Here is a 20,379-nt window from a genome sequence, read left to right as displayed (position 1 = left end):
GGAGAGGAGCAGCGGCGGTCGTCGGTCAGGGGCGGCAGGGAGGGGCCCCAAGGATTCAAGTTCCCTCGCCTCCCTGTCTGGTGAAGCGCGCCGTTAGGGAGGAGAGGCCGCCGCCGCCAGCCTCCCGAAACCCTCTTCTCACCTCCCTCTTCCTTCGATCTGATCTCTCCCTTTTCTATTTTCTTGGTTCGATCTGGTCTTTTCCCCTGTCTCTATCTCTGTTCTGGCTTCGATTTTTTTTGAGGGGTGAGAGAAAGGAAGTCGCCCCCTTTTCTTTCCTTCGATCGTTCAGCTGCGCGTGGGATCAGACGACCCGTCTGGTGGGTCGCGCCACTGCGTGCTTGGATCGCTCGGGTGACAAGACACGCTGTCTGGTGGAGCGCGTGACTTCTTCTGCCGTATATTACTTTTTTTTAAGGTTGGATAGCGTATATTACTGAAATATGTGATTGACGTGGTCTTCTTTTTCTGTTTGAAAGAAGGTAGTAATTCTATTGACCTGCACTGATGTTGAGGTCAGGGTGCAGGTTTGTAATATTTTAAATATCATGACCTCATTATTTTTGCATTTTTTCAAATTGAGATGATATTTATATAGTAATTTGTTTGCATAATTCTGCCAACTTAAGTGGTGTAGGTAGCATATGTCGGCCAACAATCGACATGTATCAACGTCCTACACCACCCATGTGATCACTAACGTCGCCTCTGATGATCAGGTCGCCCTCGACGACCGAGTCGACTCCGGTCACGGTTCTGTCGAAAGCTTCCAAGACCGTGCGCTCCACTCCCAAGCTCTCCGTCCTTTGATAGGAGCGCCTGGTACGCCTCCTCCTCTTCCTCCGCCTTGCGCCGCTCTTCCTCCTCGCTTTCATGTAGGGATGGGATGCTCCCAGTGCCACCTCGGCTGGTGCACTCGGACGCTTATCCGCTGCCAAGGCGGGCGGGAAGACGCCGGCCAAGGCGGGGGGAGTGCGCACGAAGGGGCGGCGGGGGTCTTGCCTTTATCCTTGCCTGAGAAGAAGCCAGAAGCCCAAGGTGGCTAGGTTTGTCACAGGGGACTAGAGGGGTGGCTATATGAGGACGGGGCGTATGGAAGAGGTTGAGGACTAACATGTATTTTGTTATCTTCATCCTAATGCAATAATTATTGAGCATCACTAAGGAGTAACGACAATAGATGCATAAAGAGATAGCGGAAAGCCGGAAACTAGGCACCATGAAATATTTTAAGTGATTTGTTGATGTCATCGGTGTGTGCACAAGGGATGATTTTTTTCCTCCCGTTGCAACGCACGGGCATGTTTGCTAGTGAATACATAAAAAAGGGACAGATATGACGAGGCGACAGTCCAAGACTTGAAGATTTTTTATATCTAAAAATGAATATATATATATATATATATATATATATAAAGAATAGATAAGGCATTGGCCTTACCACTATAACTTTTGGCATGGCATACACATATTTTTTTTTACGATGGCAAATTTGCTAATCTGTTTGCCATGCCTCTAATATAGTTTTCGCCATGTCACCACTACAACTTTGGCCATGTTCACATGGAGTAGTAAAAAAACAAATTTGAGTTGATTGCAGAAATATGTGTTTGTTTCCCTTTTTTTGACTTTGTAGGATTGATGATGACCACATTAAGCATTGCAACTTTTAACAGATTTGATTTTGCTTTTGTACTTACTACTGCAAATCCACCCAGGTAATTTTGCCATGTCAATTAACATGCAGTATGTTTGTGCCATGGCAAATTTGCATTCTTTTTCATTTCATTTACACGGCAAGTCTTCAAAACATTTTAGTATTCCCTCCATCTCGAAATATATCTACAACCTAGAAAATTACCTAAAGACTAATTACTTTTTTTAAACAGAAAGAGTTACTTTCCCACCACCTAATTTAGGTGTACTGTTTTTTGCGCCAATATTTTTTAACCTCCTGCTAAAAGGTCCCAAATTAGCGTCTTTGTTCCCACCAAAAAATGAGCTTCCCGCTAAATACCTTCCTAACAACCCAGGAATATATAATTCTAGACCAAACGACGGCGTCTTCACGGGCGATTGGATCTGAGCTCTCGTCTCGGTTCATCTGTGCTGCCGGCGTCATGACGGCGTCAATAGAGCGAACCATGTCAGGTGCACGGCGTCAGGTTAGTCCTCCTCCCGATCTCCTCCATCGCTGAAAAATCCAGTCCTCCTCGATCTCCCCCTCCCCCCTCTCCTCCGCGCCCGCCTCCGTCCGGGATCAAACCCCCCTCCCAAACGAGCTCCTCATCGATGCACGCCTCTCTCGATCCTGATCCATTCAGAGGGGCTGCCCCTTCTCTCCTCGGATCGCCGCTTGGCCGTAGAAAAGAAGTCAGGGCAGGGGACATGCCGCCGCCGGTAGCATTTTCCCACCGCCTCGATTTGGCCGCCTCGGCGGAGGCTCTCGCGGCCTGGAGGGTCGGTGCAGCGCCTCACCTTGGCCTGAAGGCTGGCCGCCATGGAGCTCACCTCGGCCTTGAACTGGGGCTCGATGGGGCCTCCCGGCCCGGTTCATGGCCGCAGCCATCTCGGCTGTGCACGCCGGTGTCGTGACATGGTGGCCAGGCGCTGGTTACTGCCGCACCCGACCCTAGCGTGCCCGAGGTGCCTGCAGGCCTCTCCACCATCTCTGCTCCTGTTTCGCTCTGTTTCCTCGTGGACTCCAAAGGGGGTCGTGAGCATTAGATTGGTTTTTGAGCATTAGATCCATTAACTGAAAGATATAGACATACTCTGTAATCTGTATGTGCAAAGCTAGCTAGCTTGCATTTTTATAGATAAGTGCCGGCTTTCTGAGTTCAATCCCCCAACTAATAATGGTGCCAAATACCAGGTATTTTTCTACATACATGGATGCTTTCATGATCCACTTTACATTTGTTTCCCCCCTGGGTTCAGTCTGAATCTTTACATTACACTTAGAATCCTACCATCACCATCACTGTCACTCTGCATACAACATTAATTCTTATAACTGAATCAGGTTGATTAGCTTTCGATGTAATATTATCCGTCTTGCCTAAAATAAATCCACATTCTTACACTCTGGTTTCTTCTTATACATCCTACAGTCACTTTCTTATAAATATTTTTTAGCAATTAGCGTAGATCGAGATGAGTTTCTTTCAACACATTTTAAAACATAATGTCATATATTAGATGTTATATGTGCGTCAACAGAGCAGAGGATTCAGGTTTAGTCATCATCTGCATTGCATTTGATTCAGATTACTATAAGCTGATTTCTAATAGATATTTGGTCTTACACGAGTCACATTGCATTTTTTTCCTATAGATTCAGAGTAGTATTTTCATGAACCTATCACTGATACTTTTCCTTTCATGTTCATTCACATATGTCTGGTTTACCCACACAAGGGCACAATGATGAATTTTACGGAGGATGCTCCTGGTACGCAACATCCTTACTTCATAATCACCTATCTGAATGGTGCAGAACATCAATGCTTTGTTAATGCTAAGTCCCATGATTGTTTTTGTGTGCAGTAAAGAAAGGCTCTGTTCTCTTAACAATGATGGAAAGTATAACGGCATACAAAAACCAACGTGGACAACCCAAATCTGGTAAATTATTTAGCATTTCCTATAATGCATAAAATCTTGGTGTGGGTTAAATAGCTAAACCTTCAAGAATACTAAATCTTTTACAGCAACTCCAGAACAATCTGACATTCCAGTGTCTGCTAATGACATGTGTTCCCTTGCTGAATGGCCATCCCATGCTCGCTGCAACCGTGCGCGACTACAGGATGGTACTTGCTTTTGTTTACATTTGTGTCATCATTTCTTACAATCTAATGCTGAGTAATACAATTTTTCTTGTATGATTTGGGCTGTAGAAGCTGGTGGACAGAAGAAGAAAGGGCGAGGTGTTCTAAAAGGTTTTAAAGCATCTAAGAAGCGTTTTGCCAATGGATCTGCAAAGCTAAATATTACATTCTCTGGAAAATTGGGTGGTACAGTAGGAATGAACTATCGTTTGTTCAAGGATGACGTGGTAGTAATAATGAAAAGAAAGTTACCACTCATTGGAGTGAGGACGTGGTCGGACATTCACCCTACCATTCATCGACTCATTGTTGCAGATATAATAGTGAGCACAATATTTTTCACATGTGTTATCTTATTTTACCATCGATAATGCACTGCTTATGTATATTTATTTGTTGTATGCTTTACAGGACAGGTGGGACCTGGAAGATACACCAGAAACAGAAGAAAAAGTTCTCAAAATTGCAAAAGAGAGATATAGAGGCTGTCGATCAACTCTAAGCTCCACTTACAAGGCATACAAAACGGATGCAGCTAGATTGGCTAATCTGCCTGAAGATTTACATCCAGATGAGTGGGAATGGATGATTGAGTACTTTGGCACTGATTCAAAATTTCAGGTTATCTCTAAGGTCACGGTTTGTCTATTATGTGTTAAGGTGAAATGGCTAGTCTCATTGGTTATATCTGGTTTCAATGAATTGATAGGAACGCAGCCAAAAGAACGCTGATAACCATAAGAAACAGAAGACAAAACATATAATCGGATCAAAATCTTACTCGCAAGTTAGTTTTGAGAAGGTACGAGTCCAATTAAATATGTATGCCTTGCTGCTAAATATGGTGTCATGTTTCAAGCATCTCATTGTTATATTACTTGCAGAGAAACTTAGAAACTGGAGAAGAGCCAGATTGTATTGCTATATGGGAACTCACCCACACAAACAATGGAACATGGTCTAACACACATTCCCAGAAAGTTTAAGTGAGTACACTGACTTTTGGTTATTCTATAGTTAGTCAATGATGTGCATTCGGCATGTTTCATCATCAGATGCGATTATTCATGCGTTGGACCGTGTTATTCTTGTTTCATCTTTTATAGTGTCAATATTGATGCTGCACCTATAATTGTTCCTATCATTTTTAGGACGAAGCACTTGAAGAGGTTAAAAACAAAGAAGCTGAAACTGAAGGTCCACTTTCAAGTGAGCAGGAAAACAATGTTTTCCAGACCGCTTACAAAGACACTCTGGAATGCAAGTCATCGCAGCCTCGTGGGTACGGATACATGGCCAAAACTTCAACTGGTTCTGAAAAGTTCCGTATCCAGATTGAAGAGCAAGCTCGTGCTATAGCAGCCACCCAGGAGCGAAACTCTCAGCTCAGCCAGCAGGTCAATGACTTAGAAGATCAACTACAAGCTGAACGTGCTAACACACAAGAGAGTATTAACTTGGAGCGTGCTGAGAGAGAACAACTTGAGGAGAGGTTAAAAGAAGAGCGTGCTGAAAGGGAAAGATTGTTGCAAGAGGAGCGAACATCAAGACTGGAATTTGAAAAAAACATGATGGCAAAGTTTGTAGAATTGAGCAAATAGATGGAAACCCAACAGGTGATGGTGATTACAGTCATATGCTTCTGACCTTGTAAGATTTATGTTGCTTACTTGCATTGCTAAAAGTGGACTTCTATTTACAGGTTGCTACGAAGAGGGTTGACAAAGAAAATAGTAATCCAAACTTGCAAAATATTCTTTCACAAACATCTAGTCCTAATAAGACTCCAGGTTCAAGGCCGACTGCTATTTCTTCAAATGCGCTCATACAAGCTGCAGCAAGGCAATCTCGAATGTATAAAGCAATGGTAAGTCACAACCTTGCTTTCTCTTCATGTTCACCTGCATTTTATACGTCATTGGTCTTCATAATTAGCTAGCTGCTTCTTCTCTTTTACCATGTGTTGTTGCTGCATCGAGTCACAACTTAAACAAAATACAAATATGTGCTAGCTAGGGACATGAACTTAACTGAAACTATACATCTAGTCATAACTTAAATCAATAGCAGGAGCTTTTAGTAGATGTACGATCGGACGATGGTACCATTCTGTATGCACGAGCAGGATGTCATGATCATGCGCGTGATGCCTTCGCTGATGAGTCCACTGCAATGTCCCATGTAGTATCTCTTCCTGTTGATATAGGGGTCGCGAGGGTCGTTTTTTAAACGGACTCGCAACTCCTGATGGAAGCACTTAATATCAATAAGGTGGACTCGTCGGCCTATGCTGCTGTTATTGAGGATACCAAGTACCCGCTCATATTATGGTTTTCTTATTATGAAATAAATGTATGTCATCGCTCGACAAACTTTGTTGCTCATGAGCTTGCTAGTCTTGATAGGATGTTAGAACCTAACTGGAATGGGGGGCCGATGTACTAGCCCTTGTGGCTGCTCTGTGTTTTGGGTGATTCAGCCCAACACCATTAAGTTAAAAGCAATGTTTTTTCTCAAAAAAACCTTTTAGTAGATGTACTTTAGGTTATGCCTTAGCCATTCACACTTGTATAGTTGTTCTGATGCCTTAGTTACATGCATGCTGACACAGTATTAGCTAGTTAGTCTGGCAATAGTTTTTAACAATGGAGCTGGCATAATTGTATGGCGTATGTTATGTTTGACTCATTAACTAGAACTTTTTTTATTTCTTGATTGCAGGATCCAAAGAACTAGCTGGACTGGACTCTATATCACAGGCAGTTTAGTCTTCGAAGTTAATTAGGATGGCTAAATTACATTTGAGTTTTATTTGATGGATATTTTCTATCAGAAGTATGAATTGTATGAATCTACATATTATACGTATGGTTTTGAATATTGTAATTAAAACCCTGTAAATTTTTTTTACGATTGCAATAGACTATTACCAGAACCCATTTTTGGTTGCCACATGCTAGCACCACTAAAAATATAGTGTTGCATCATATCTCAGTTGCTACGCCTATCTGTTTTGTTGCACTAGAATGTTGCAACGGAGCACTTTATATTGTTGTAATAGCTTCGCGCCACAAAAAATTTCATGATGCGATAACAGTTTAGCGCCACCAAAGTAAGTTTGTTGAAATAGAGTATCGCCACGGAAAGTTTAAATTGTCGCAATAATTTCTTGCTACAAAGATGTTACTTGTTGTGATACCTATTTGTCACCATCAAAAGAAGTACGTTGCAATTTCCTGTTACGACGATTGGAATATTTGTTGCCATAAGTTAATGCCACAAGCGCAGTGGGTCGTGGCGACATGCCTGATGCCACGAAAACAAGAATTGTTGCCATAGTTTATTGCCACAAGTATATTGGATCGTGGCAACATGCCTGATGCCACGAAAATAATGATTGTTGCCATAGTTTGTTGCCACAATTGATCATTGCCACGAAAGAGTAATGCGCCATGAAATGGCCGTCGTTGGCATAGGTTGTTGCCACAAATGTCTATCGCCACGACATATCAGTCTCCACAATTCGGTACATGTTGCATTAAAGCTATCTCCACAAAGCAAATTGTGGCATCAGGTGAGTGTTGCCACGGGAAAACATGTGGCAAGTTCCCGCATGGATGTTGCAATAGCACACTTTATTGCCACAATTGCCTTTTCGTGGTAATAACCTATTACCATGTGTCCAGTTGCAACGGCTGCCAACGAATGTCGTTTTGTGGCAATAGGTACTTATCGCCACGAAACATCATGTATTGCAACAATTTCTTTTGTTGCAATAGACCCGGATCCTTGTAGTGTTCTCTTTATCCAAATATGATATCTCTGCTGTGGTACCCGAGCAAAGAGTCATGTTCATTTCCAAGCCTATTGTTTTCTGCTTCAGTTCATTCATCACGGCAGGGATGATAATGTGGCCCATGAATTTTGCCTCGGCTATTCCTGCACGATAATGAAATTTCTTCATGTATTCTATCCTTATCCTGTCCAGCAAATCCACCACATAATGACCCTTTAGTTTCCGGATCGTTGAGTTGAAAGACTCTGCTAGATTATTGTGCACATAATCAACTTTGCTCAGTTCACTGAATTGGCTTCTGGCCCATAACTTAGAGTGGTGTGTTTCCAAGTATTCTTTCACTTTGGGATTCATGTATAACTGCCTCAAGTGATAGTTGTGCTTCTTCACACTTCAAGTCAAAGATGCTGGCCATAAATTGTCGGTATACACCTTTCCTTTGAATTTCTTCATGAAATTTGCAGCAAGGTGACGCATGCATTCCCTATGCTCTACTCCAGGGAACACATTGTCCACGGCCACTTCTAAACCTTTGCAGGCATCTGTATGAATGACCAACCCATTGGGATGTGCAATAGCCCGGCGCACATTATGCAAAAACCAAGTCAAGCTCTCCTCAGACTCTGTCTCCAGCACACTGTAGGCAACTGGAAATACAAAATTGTGTGCATCAACTGCACAAGCAGCTACTAACTGTCCTTTAAACCTCCCTATGAGTAAAGTGGCATCAATAGCTAAATAAGGCCTGCAACCTGCCAAAAAACCCCGGCGACAAGCCTCAAAGCAGACAAAAACCCTCCTAAAGCATTCCTTGGTCTTTGTCACTCCCCTGAATGTGTACTCCACGGTGTGGTGATCAATATCTACAATACTACCTGGGCTTGTCCTCTCCACTTCACCTTTGAATGAATACAGCAATTGAAAACTTTCCTGCCAGTTACCATAAATAGAATCCATAGCATGTTGTTTACCATTGAACAACCTCATGTATGGTAAATCTATCTTGAATTTATCTTTGATGTTCTTCTGCAATTCCTTTGGACCCACTTGCTGGTTTTCTTTCACCCACTTCTTTACTTCTTCTGCCACCCATCTTGACTTGGCTCTACTGATTGTATCCTTCCTAAGGGTTGATTCCTGGCATGTGTGCTTAAAAGGGTTCACTTTGACCTGAACATTAGTGCTATTACGCATTTTAGATGCGAGCAGCCTCCATGGACAACCCTCAGTCAGACAGTGCACTCTGTAACGTACTTGATCGCTCTTGTCAACTTTGGAAGTACGTTCTACCTTGATGCAGTATGTCACACCTGCATTTCTACACTCATTCATGGACGCAAAAACTGTACCTTCTTCCAAATTAGGGTTCAAAGGGTCCCATTCAACAGCTGCAAGGTCTTCGTCCTCACCCACCGCGTCATCATCCACACGGACTGCATTGTGAGCCTCATCTTGGTTATCAGCCCGAGGAGCCCGTCGTAAATTCCGAATAACATCAGAACATAGCTTCTCTTCATCAACCCCCGAATTGTAGTCATCATGCTCCACTTCAAGGGGGAGCCTACTGCTGTTGCCCACACTTGTCGAGCCACCACGTTGTCGTGCACCAACTGAACTGTTCTGGCTAGAGATGCCATTACGACGACTTGGTTCTCCCCAAGATGTTGCACCCATCATCCTAGGTCCAAATGCCTGCTCAAGCACATCAACTTGCAGCCTCACATGAAAATTATCTTTATCTTTATGCCTAACAAACATGGTAGCTAGCTCTTCATCATTACTAACTGTCACCCATTTCTTTTCCCCATCATAGTATTTGTATACCACTTCATCAAGCAAACCCCAAGGATATTGGCTACAAATTACCTCCCCAAATTGTCTGAAACTCCAATTACTAGCCATTGGCAACCGATAATCAAAACCTCCTTGGTATTTCTTCTGATCCTTTGCATCGAATGTGTACCGGTCCCTTCTAATGTGCATCAAGAAAGCAAACCGCAACTCCATCCTAACCGGCAAAAAACAGAGACGCAATCAGCACACTAATTGGGCAAACCTACTCGAATCGAGTGTTCAAATGCACAACTAAGCTCAATCTAAACAGGAGGCGAGACTTACCCCTCGGGAACCTAGTCGTGGACGCGGCGGATCTCTGGCCCGATGCCTGCCTCGCCAAATACTCCGGGGTCGCCGCTGCTCTCCATTTCGCCCTAGGGTTCTTCCTCCTAGTTCAAATAGCTCCAGCAGCCCCCCACCTTTGAGCGCTCCGGCCGGGCGCACGGAAGGAGGCTGCACCGCGGGTCGAGCAGGTGGTGGGCGTGGCGTCGCAGGCAGCCGTGGAGCATAGGCGCAGAAAGGTAGCGGTGGAGTAGGCGTGCAGCTGGTGGCGGGGCAGGTCCTGGCCGCGACGCAAGTGCCGGCGGCGGCGCAGGTCAGCCTACCGGCGGGGAAGCAGATGGGCAGAGTGAGCTATGAATGATTTGGGGATTTAGTTGCACGGGCCTACATGTCAGCTCCAGACCCACGTCCACGCGGTCCCACGTGTAAGCTCCGGACCCACAACTTAATGCTGGCGGACGGAATGGACTCAAATATGGCCGTTTGGCCTCGTCATAGTAGCTGTGCATGGACTAGGGGCAAAACTGAGCACAATTTGCATCTCAGGGCAAAACTGAGCACAGAGACACCACTGAGGGCAAAAGGATAATTAATCCAAATAAATAAAGAATGAGTTCATTGCAGTACCTTATGTGGTGGTTCTGTTTTTTTTCACTAAGGGAGCTTATAAGATTTCCTGTTGAGTTTTGTGTTGTGAAGTTTTCAAGTTTTGGGTAAAGCTTTTATGGACTATGGAATAAAGGGTGGCAAGAGCCTAAGCTTGGGGATGCCCAAGTCACCCCAAGATATTCAAGAATAGCGAAAAGCCTAAGCTTGGGGATGCCCCGGGAAGGCATCCCCTCTTTCGTCTTTGTTCATGGGTAACTTTACTTGGAGCTATATTTTTATTCACCACATGATATGTGTTTTGCTTGGAGCGTCGTGTATTATATTAGTCTTTGCTTTTGACTTTACCACAATCATCCTTGTTGTACACACCTTTTTGGACAAGCCTATTTTATTAGAATTTGCTATAATACTCTATGTGCTTCACTTATATTTTTTGAGCTTGATAGTTTTTGCTCTAGTACTTCACTTATATATTTTAGAGCACGGTGGTGTCTTAATTTTATAGAAATTGCTAGTCTCTAATTCTTCACTTATATTATTTTGAGAGTCTCTTAGAACAGCATGGTATTTGCTATGGTTACAAAGTTGGTCCTAGAATGATGAGCATCCAAGTTGGGTATAATAAAAACTATCATAGAAAAAGAATTGGATGCTATGATCAACTTGATGCTTGATAATTGTTTTGAAATATAAAGGAAGTAATGTTAGGGTCATGCTAGTGGGTAATTATGAAATTGAGAAATACTTTTGTTGAAGTTGGAAAGTCCCGTAGCATGCACGTATGGTAAAAGTTCTGTGACAAATTTGTTGCATGAGGTGCTCTTTTGAGTGTCTTCCTTATGAGTGGTAGTCGGGGACGAGCGATGGAATTTTTTCCTACCAATCTATCCCTCTTGGGGCATGCGTAGTAGTAATTTGCTTCAAGGTCTAAGTAGACTTTTGCAATAAGTATATGAGTTCTTTTTTGACTAATGTGAGTCCATGGACATATGCACACCTATCATTTTACTTTGCTAGCCTTTATTATTACCGCGCAACTTTCGCCGGTAGCATGAACCCTTTATTTGCCTTCCTCAAAACATCCACCATACCTACCTATTATGGCATTTCCATAGCCATTCCGAGATATATTGCCATGCAACTTTCCACCGTTCCGTTTATTATGACACGTTTCATCATTGCCATATTGCTCTTTTGCATGATCATGTAGTTGACGTCGTATTTGTGGCAAAGCCACCTTCATAATTTTCATACATGTCACTCTTGATTCATTGCATATCGCGGTACACCGCTGGAGGCATTCATATAGAGTCATATCTTGTTCTAGCTTTGAGTTGTAATCCTTGAGTAGTAAATCCATAAAAGTGTGATGATCTACATTATTAGAGCATTGTCCTAGTGAGGAAAGGATGATGAAGACGATGATTCCCCCGCAAGTCGGGATGAGGCTTCGGACTTTATAAAAATAAAAGAGGCCAAAGATGCCCACCAAAAAGAAAAAACGGAAGAAAAGAAAAAAAGAAAAACAAAAGAAGAAGAAGAAGAAAAAGGGAGAAAAATAAAAAGAGAGAAAAAGAGAGAAGGGACAATTGCTACTATCTCTTTTTCCACACTTTTGCTTCAAAATAGCACCGTGATCTTCATGATAGAGAGTCTCATATGTTGTCAATTTCATATACTAGTGGCAATTTTTCATTATAGAACTTGGCTTGTATATTCCAATGATGGGCTTCCTCAAAGTGCCCTAGGTCTTCGTGAGTGATACGTCTCCAACGTATCTATAATTTTTGATTGCTCCATGCTTCTTTATCTATTGTTTTGGACTATAATGGGCTTTATTTTCCACTTTTATATTATTTTTGGGACTAACCTATTAACCGGAGGCCCAGCCCAGAATTGCTGTTTTTGCCTATTTCAGTGTTTCGAAGAAACGGAATATCAAACGGAGTCCAAACGGAATGAAACCTTCGGAAACGTGATCTTCTCACCGAACGTGATCCAGGAGACTTAGACCCTACTCCAAGAAGTGCCAGAGGCGGTCACAAGGGTGGGGGGCGCGCCCTCCCCCCCTGGGCGCGCCCCCCTGCCTCGTGGGCCCCCTGACGCTCCACCGACATACTCCTTCCTCCTATATATACCTACGTACCCCCAACAGATCGGGGACGGAGCCAAAAACCTAATTCCACCGCCGCAACTTTCTGTATCCGCGAGATCTCATCTTGGGGCCTGTTCCGGAGCTCCGCCGGAGGGGGCATCTACCACGGAGGGCTTCTACATCATCACCATAGCCCCTCCGATGAAGTGTGAGTAGTTTACTTCAGACCTTTGGGTCCATAGTTAGTATCTAGATGGCTTCTTCTCTCTTTTTGGATCTCAATACAATGTTCTCCCCCTCTCTCATGGAGATCTATTCGATGTAATCTTCTTTTTGCGGTGTGTTAGTTGAGACCGATGAATTGTGGGTTTATGATCCAACTTATCTATGGAAAATATTTGATTCTTCTCTGAATTATTTTATGTATGATTGAGTTATCTTTGCAAGTCTCTTCGAATTATCCGTTTGGTTTGGCCAACTAGATTGGTAGTTCTTGCAATGGGAGAAGTGCTTAGCTTTGGGTTCAATCTTGCGATGACCTTACCCAGTGCCAGAAAGGGTTGCAAGGCATGTATTGTATTGTTGCCATCGAGGATAACAAGATGGGGTATTTATCATATTGCATGAATTTATTCCTCTACATCATGTCATCTTGCTTAAGGCGTTACTCTGTTTTTAACTTAATACTCTAGATGCATGCTGGATAGCGGTCGATGAGTGGAGTAATAGTAGTAGATGCAGAATCGTTTCGGTCTACTTGTCACGGACGTGATGCCTATATACATGATCATTGCCTGGATAACCTCATAACTATGCTCAATTCTGTCAATTGCTCAACAGTAATTTGTTCACCCACCGTAGAATACTTATGCTCTTGAGAGAAGCCACTAGTGAAACCTATGGCCCCCGGGTCTATTCTCATCATATCAATCTCCATCACTTTATTTACTTGCTTTTGCTTTTACTTTTTACTTTGCATCTTTATACCAAAAATACCAAAAATATTATCTATCAGATCTCACCCTCGTAAGTGACCGTGAAGGGATTGACAGCCCCTAAGCGTTGGTTGTGAGTAGCTATCGTTTTGTGCAGGTACGAGGGACTTGCGCATGGTCTCCTACTGGATTGATACCTTGGTTCTCAAAAACTGAGGGAAATACTTACGCTACTTTGCTGCATCATCCTCTCCTCTTCGGGGAAATCCAACGCAAGCTCGAGACGTAGCAAGAAGAATTTCTGGCGCCGTTGCCGGGGAGGCTTACGCATAAGTCAACATACCAAGTACCCATCACAATCCCTATCTCTCGCATTACATTATTTGCCATTTGCCTCTAGTTTTCTTCTCCCCCACTTCACCTTTGCCGTTTTATTCGCCCTCTCTTTCCCAATCTCCTCCTCTTTTTCCCTTCGCCTTTTGTTTGCTCGTGTGTTAGTTTGCTTGCTTGTCGCTATGTCGAATTCCTTATCCGCTCCTATGTCTCCCGAGTTTGAAGTTCTTCACTTCAAGCAACGGCAAGGAGAAAATTTAAAAGATGCTTGGTATAGGACGATGGAATCTTATCGTAAGTGCACCCTAGAAGTGAACTTTAGAATCCTTCTTCGCAATTTTTATGTTGGGTTAAATATGACGCATAGACAACTCTTGGATTGCATTGCCAAGGGAAATTTTATTGAAATTGATCCCAGTATTGCGCATGAAATTATAGAGGGAATAGTGGGAACACTACCCCAAAAGGGAGGATCTCATCCTACCCAGGAAGAAACCCAAGTGTTTGAGAAGATTTGCGAAGTAACAAAATTTTTACAAAAGTCTCTTGAGCCTCTTAAAAGTGTTAGCGGAAATCTTCACCGCATGAATATGTTGATTACTCTTTGTAATAAGCAGTTGGATTCTTTAGATCTAAAAATTTCTGAGTATGAAGGGAAGCGGCAATAACCACCCAGATTCGAGCATGACTCCTCTAAAAAATTGAAAATTAAAGATAGTAATACCTAGATCTATCCTTGCTTTTATGCCTAGCTAGGGGCGTTAAACGATAGCGCTTGTTGGGAGGCAACCCAATTTTATTTTGTGTTTTTTGTTTTTGGTTCTGTTTAGGAATAAATAATCCATATAGCCTCAGTTTAGATGTGGTTTTATATTTTAATTAGTGTTTGTGCCAAGTTGGACCTATTGGATCTTCTTGGATGATAGTTGATTTGATTCTCCTGAAAAACAGAAACTTTGCGCTCACGAGAAACAATTCAATAAATCACAGGAACATACTTTTGCATTGATTATTTTTTCTGCTGATCAATAAACAAATTTTCCAGGGCTTCTAATTTTGGTAGAATTTTTAGAGTTCCAGAAGTTTGCGTTAGTTACAGATTGCTACAGACTGTTCTGTTTTTGACAGATTCTGTTTTGCGTGTGTTGTTTGCTTATTTTGATGAATCTATGGTTAGTAAAATAGTTTATAATCCATAGAAAGTTGGAATACAGTAGGTTTAACACCAATATAAATAAAGAATGAGTTCATTACAGTACCTTAAAGTAGTCTTTTGTTTTCTTTCTCTAACGGAGCTCACGAGATTTCTATTGAGTTTTGTGTTGTGAAGTTTTCAAGTTTTGGGTGAATTCTTTTGATGGATTATTGAACAAGGAGTGGCAAGAGCCTAAGCTTGGGGATGCCCATGGCACCCCCAAGATAATCCAAGGACACCAAAAAGTCAAAGCTTGGGGATGCCCCCGGAAGGCATCCCCTCTTTCGTCCACTTCCATCGGTAATTTACTTGGAGCTATATTTTTATTCACCAACATGATATGTGTTTTGCTTGGAGCGTCTTGTATTATTTGAGTCTTTGCTTGTTAGTTTACCACAATCATCCTTGCTGTACACACCTTTTGAGAGAGCCATACATGATTTGAAATTTGATAGAATACTCTATGTGCTTCACTTATATCTTTTGAGCTTGATAGTTTGCTCATAGTGCTTCACTTATATCTTTTTGAGCGTGATAATTTTTGCTCTAGTGCTTCACTTAGATCTTTTAGAGCATGGTGGTGGATTTGTTTTAAAGAAACTTGATCTCTCATGCTTCACTTAGATTATTTTGAGAGTCGTTAATAGCATGGTAATTTGCTTAATGTTAATATACTTGGTGTTCAAGATTTGTGAAACTTTCTTTTGAGTGCGTTGAATACTAAGATAAGTTTGATGCTTGATAATTGTTTTGAGATATGGAGGTAATAATATCAAAGTCATGCTAGTTGAGTAGTTGTGAATTTGAGAAATACTTGTGTCGAAGTTGGTAAATCCCGTAGCATGCACGTATGGTTAAAGTTGTGTAACAAATTTGAAGCATGAAGTGTACCTGGCTTGTGCATCCTTATGAGTGGCGGTCGGGGACGAGAGATGGTCTTTTCCTACCAATCTATCCCCCTAGGAGCATGCGCGTAGTACTTGATTTTTGATGACTTCTAAATTTTTGCAATAAGTATATGAGTTCTTTTGACTAATGTTGAGTCCATGGATTATACGCACTTTTACCTTTCCGCCATTGCTAGCCTCTTCGGTACCGTGCATTGCCCTTTCTCACATTGAGAGTTGGCGCAAACTTCGCCGGTGCATCCAAACTCCGTGATACGATACGCTCTATCACACATAAACCTCCCTATATCTTCCTCAAAACAGCCACCATACCTACCTATTATGGCATTTCCATAGCCATTCCGAGATATATTGCCATGCAACTTTCCACCGTTCCATTCATCATTATTATGACATACATTACTTTTGTCATATTGCCATTGCATGATCATGTAGTTGACATCGTATTTGTGGCAAAGCCACCATGCATTATTTTTCATACATGTCACTCTTGATTCATTGCACCATCCCGGTACACCGCTGGAGGCATTCATATGGAGTCATACCTTGTTCTAGTTTCGAGTTGTAATCCTCATGTTGTAATCAATAAAAGTGTAATGATCATCATTATTAGAGCATTGCCCAAATAAAAAAATAAAAAAGAGAAAGGCCAAAAAAAAGGGAAGGCCCAAAAAAAAGGACAATGCTACTATCTCTTTTTCCACACTTGTGCTTCAAAGTAGCACCATGTTCTTCATGTAGTGAGTCTCATATTTTGTGCTTCAAAGTAGCACCTCGTTCTTCATGTAGTGAGTCTCATATATTGTGCTTCAAAGTAGCACCATGTTTTCATATAGTGAGTCTCATAAGTTGTCGTTTTCATACTAGTCGGAATTCTTCATTATAGAACTTGGCTTGTATATTCCTACGATGTGCTTCCTCAAATGCCCTAGGTCTTCATGAGCAAGCAAGTTGGATGCACACCCACTAGTTTTCTTTTGTTGAGCATTCATAGCTCTAGTGCATCCGTTGCATGGCAATCCCTACTCCTCATGTTGACATCAATTGATGGGCATCTCCATAGCCCGTTGATTATCCTCGTCAATGTGAGACTTTCTCCTTTTTTGTCTTCTCCACACAATCCCTATCATCATATTCTATTCCAACCATAGTGCTATATCCATGGCTCACGCTCATGTATTGCGTGAAGGTTGAAAAAGTTTGAGATTATTTAAGTATGAAACAATTGCTTGGCTTGTCATCGGGGGTATAGAAGTTGGGAACATCTTTGTGTGACGAAATGAAGCATAGCCTAACTATATGATTTTGTAGGGATGAACTTTCTTTGGCCATATTATTTTGAGATGACATAATTATTTTGATTAGTGTGCTTGAAGTATTATTATTTTTATGTCAATATGAACTTTTGTCTTGAATCTTTCGGATCTGAATATTCATATCACAATTAAGAAGATTTACATTGAAATTATGCCAAAGTATCACTCCGCATCAAAAATTCTCTTTTTATCATTTACCTACTCGAGGACGAGCAGGAATTAAGCTTGGGGATGCCTGATACGTCTCCAACGTATCTATAATTTTTTGATTGCTCCATGCTACTTTATCTATTATTTTGGACCATAATGGGCTTTATTTTCCACTTTTATATTATTTTTGGGACTAACCTATTAACTGGAGGCCCGGCCCGGAATTGCTGTTTTTTGCCTATTTCAGTGTTTCGAAGAAACGGAATATCAAACGGAGTCCAAACGGAATGAAACCTTCGGAAACGTGATCTTCTCACCGAACGTGATCCAGGAGACTTGGACCCTACTCCAAGAAGTGCCAGAGGCGGTCACGAGGGTGGGGGCGCGCCCTCCCCCTTGGGCGTGCCCCCTGCCTCGTGGGCCCCCTGACACTCCACCGACGTACTCCTTTCTCCTATATATACCTACGTACCCCCAACAGATCGGGGACGGAGCCAAAAACCCAATTCCACCGCCGCAACTTTCTGTATCCGCGAGATCCCATCTTGGGGCCTGTTCCGGAGCTCCGTCGGAGGGGGCATCTACCACGGAGGGCTTCTACATCATCACCATAGCCCCTCCGATGAAGTGTGAGTAGTTTACTTCAGACCTTCGGGTCCATAGTTAGTAGCTAGATGACTTCTTCTCTCTTTTTGGATCTCAATACAATGTTCTCCCCCTCTCTCGTGGAGATCTATTCGATGTAATCTTCTTTTTGCGGTGTGTTTGTTGAAACTGATGAATTGTGGGTTTATGATCCAGCTTATCTATGGAAAATATTTGATTATTCTCTGAATTCTTTTATGTATGATTGAGTTATCTTTGCAAGTCTCTTCGAATTATCCGTTTGGTTTGGCCAACTAGATTGGTAGTTCTTGCAATGGGAGAAGTGCTTAGCTTTGGGTTCAATCTTGCGGTGACCTTACCCAGTGACAGAAAGGGTTGCAAGGCACGTATTGTATTGTTGCCATCGAGGATAACAAGATGGGGTATTTATCATATTGCATGAATTTATTACTCTACATCATGTCATCTTGCTTAAGGCGTTACTCTGTTTTTAACTTAATACTCTAGATGCATGCTGGATAGCGGTCGATGAGTGGAGTAATAGTAGTAGATGCAGAATCGTTTCGGTCTACTTGTCACGGACGTGATGCCTATATTCATGATCATTGTCCGGATAACCTCATAACTATGCTCAATTTTGTCAATTGCTCAACAGTAATTTGTTCACCCACCATAGAATACTTATGCTCTTGAGAGAAGCCACTAGTGAAACCTATGGCCCACGGGTCTATTCTCATCATATCAATCTCCATCACTTTATTTACTTGCTTTTGCTTTTACTTTTTACTTTGCATCTTTATACCAAAAATACCAAAAATATTATCTCTATCAGATCTCACCCTCGTAAGTGACCGTGAAGGGATTGACAACCCCTAAGTGTTGGTTGCGAGTAGCTATCGTTTTGTGCAGGTACGAGGGACTTGCGCGTGGTCTCCTACTGGATTGATACCTTGGTTCTCAAAAACTGAGGGAAATACTTACGCTACTGTTCTGCATCATCCTGCCCTCTTCGGGGAAATCCAACGCAAGCTCGAGACATAGCAGTGAGCAAGCAAGTTGGATGCACACCCACTTAGTTTCTTTTGTTGAGCTTTCATATATTTATAGCTCTCCTGCATCCGTTGCATGGCAATCCCTACTCACTCACATTGATATCTATTAATGGGCATCTCCATACAGCCCGTTAATACGCCTAGTTGATGTGAGACTATCTTCTCCCTTTTTGTCCTCACAACCACCATACACTACTAGGGAAAAGCCTATACACAGAATCTTACTAGCAGCGCGCTTTAAAATCAGGCGCTACTGCTATGTAGCAGTAGCACGCGCTTTCAAAACTCGCTACTGAAACAAGTTTATCAGTAGCGTGCACACTCTAGGACACGCTACTACTAAAATTCCCACGCCGCCGCCGCGAGGCCAGTCATAGCAGCAGCGCATTAATACAAAGAGCGCTACTACTATGGATCATAGCAGTAGCGCATTTACGCAATAACCGCTACTACTAAGGTTACTACAAAAATTTAGTCCCACCTCGCTCCATGAAGAGAGTTTGTACCACCTTAAATATGTTACTTCTACAACTTTCACAAGCACTTGGTCTTCATTGAACTCTATGTGTAGGATTTGTGGCCGCAATAGGAATCCTCGCCTGTTCTTAAACCAACCGTTGAGGATTCCTATTGACAAATCAGATTGTACACAAAAAGACAATTGATGATCAGTGTATTTTTTATGTCTATGTCTAACATAGCAGTAGCGCGTTCTCGGCGAAAGGTGCTACAGATAGGTCATTTAGCAATAGCGCATTTTGCTATAGCACGCTACTGCTAAGACATTCCATCTCCCCCCACTCACCTATCTGATCCAGATCACACTCACACACACACTCGATCTCCCCCTCAACCCCCTCACCGCCAGTCCTCCCCCGTCGCCCCTCCTCCGATCTGCGCCGCTGTCACCTCATCCTCCTCGCTGGACTCGGTACCCGCCTCCTCCTCCGTCCTCCCTCCACTCGCCGCTAGCCGACCCCTCCTCGCTCCGCCTTCCTCCTCCATTCTCCCTCCACTCGCCGCCGGCCAGCCCCTCCTCGCTCCGCCTTCCTCCTCCGTCCTACTCTCTTCTCTCTCCTCGAGTCGCCCATCCTTCTCCCTCCTCCCTGCTACATTTTGATTTAGTAGGCTAGTTCATATGCAACATTCTGATTTAGTTGATATGATTTAGTTGATTTAGTAGGCTAGTTGATTTAGTTGATTTAGAACATTTTGATTTAGTTGATTTAGTAGGCTAGTTGATTTAGTTGATTTAGTAGGCTAGTTGATTTAGTTGATTTAGTAGGATGATCATCGTCGATATCATGTAGAACTACATATGATGATCGTCGTCGATATCATCTAGAACAAAATATGATGACCATCGTCGATATCACCTTGTACTGCTTGAGGATGCATGTTGAGTATATATGAAATTGTTATCTAGTACTCCC

The 20,379-nt window shown here is 42.5% G+C and overlaps 1 protein-coding gene across 1 annotated transcript; it reads left to right on the top strand.

Moving 5' to 3' along the window:
• The first annotated feature begins 2,125 nt into the window (after positions 1-2,125).
• On the top strand, positions 2,126-4,819 carry LOC123114858 (uncharacterized). The gene is made up of 8 exons (XM_044536244.1): positions 2,126-2,165; positions 3,421-3,454; positions 3,550-3,627; positions 3,714-3,815; positions 3,903-4,156; positions 4,245-4,454; positions 4,543-4,635; positions 4,718-4,819. Exons 1-8 carry the CDS (start codon positions 2,145-2,147, stop codon positions 4,817-4,819), a joined length of 894 nt encoding a protein of 297 aa, XP_044392179.1. The 5' UTR covers positions 2,126-2,144.
• Positions 4,820-20,379: the final 15,560 nt, after the last annotated feature.

Source organism: Triticum aestivum, chromosome 5B, assembly GCF_018294505.1.
Source record: "Triticum aestivum cultivar Chinese Spring chromosome 5B, IWGSC CS RefSeq v2.1, whole genome shotgun sequence".
NCBI classification, from domain to species: Eukaryota; Viridiplantae; Streptophyta; class Magnoliopsida; order Poales; family Poaceae; genus Triticum; species Triticum aestivum.
This window is presented reverse-complemented; position numbering and strand designations above follow the sequence as displayed.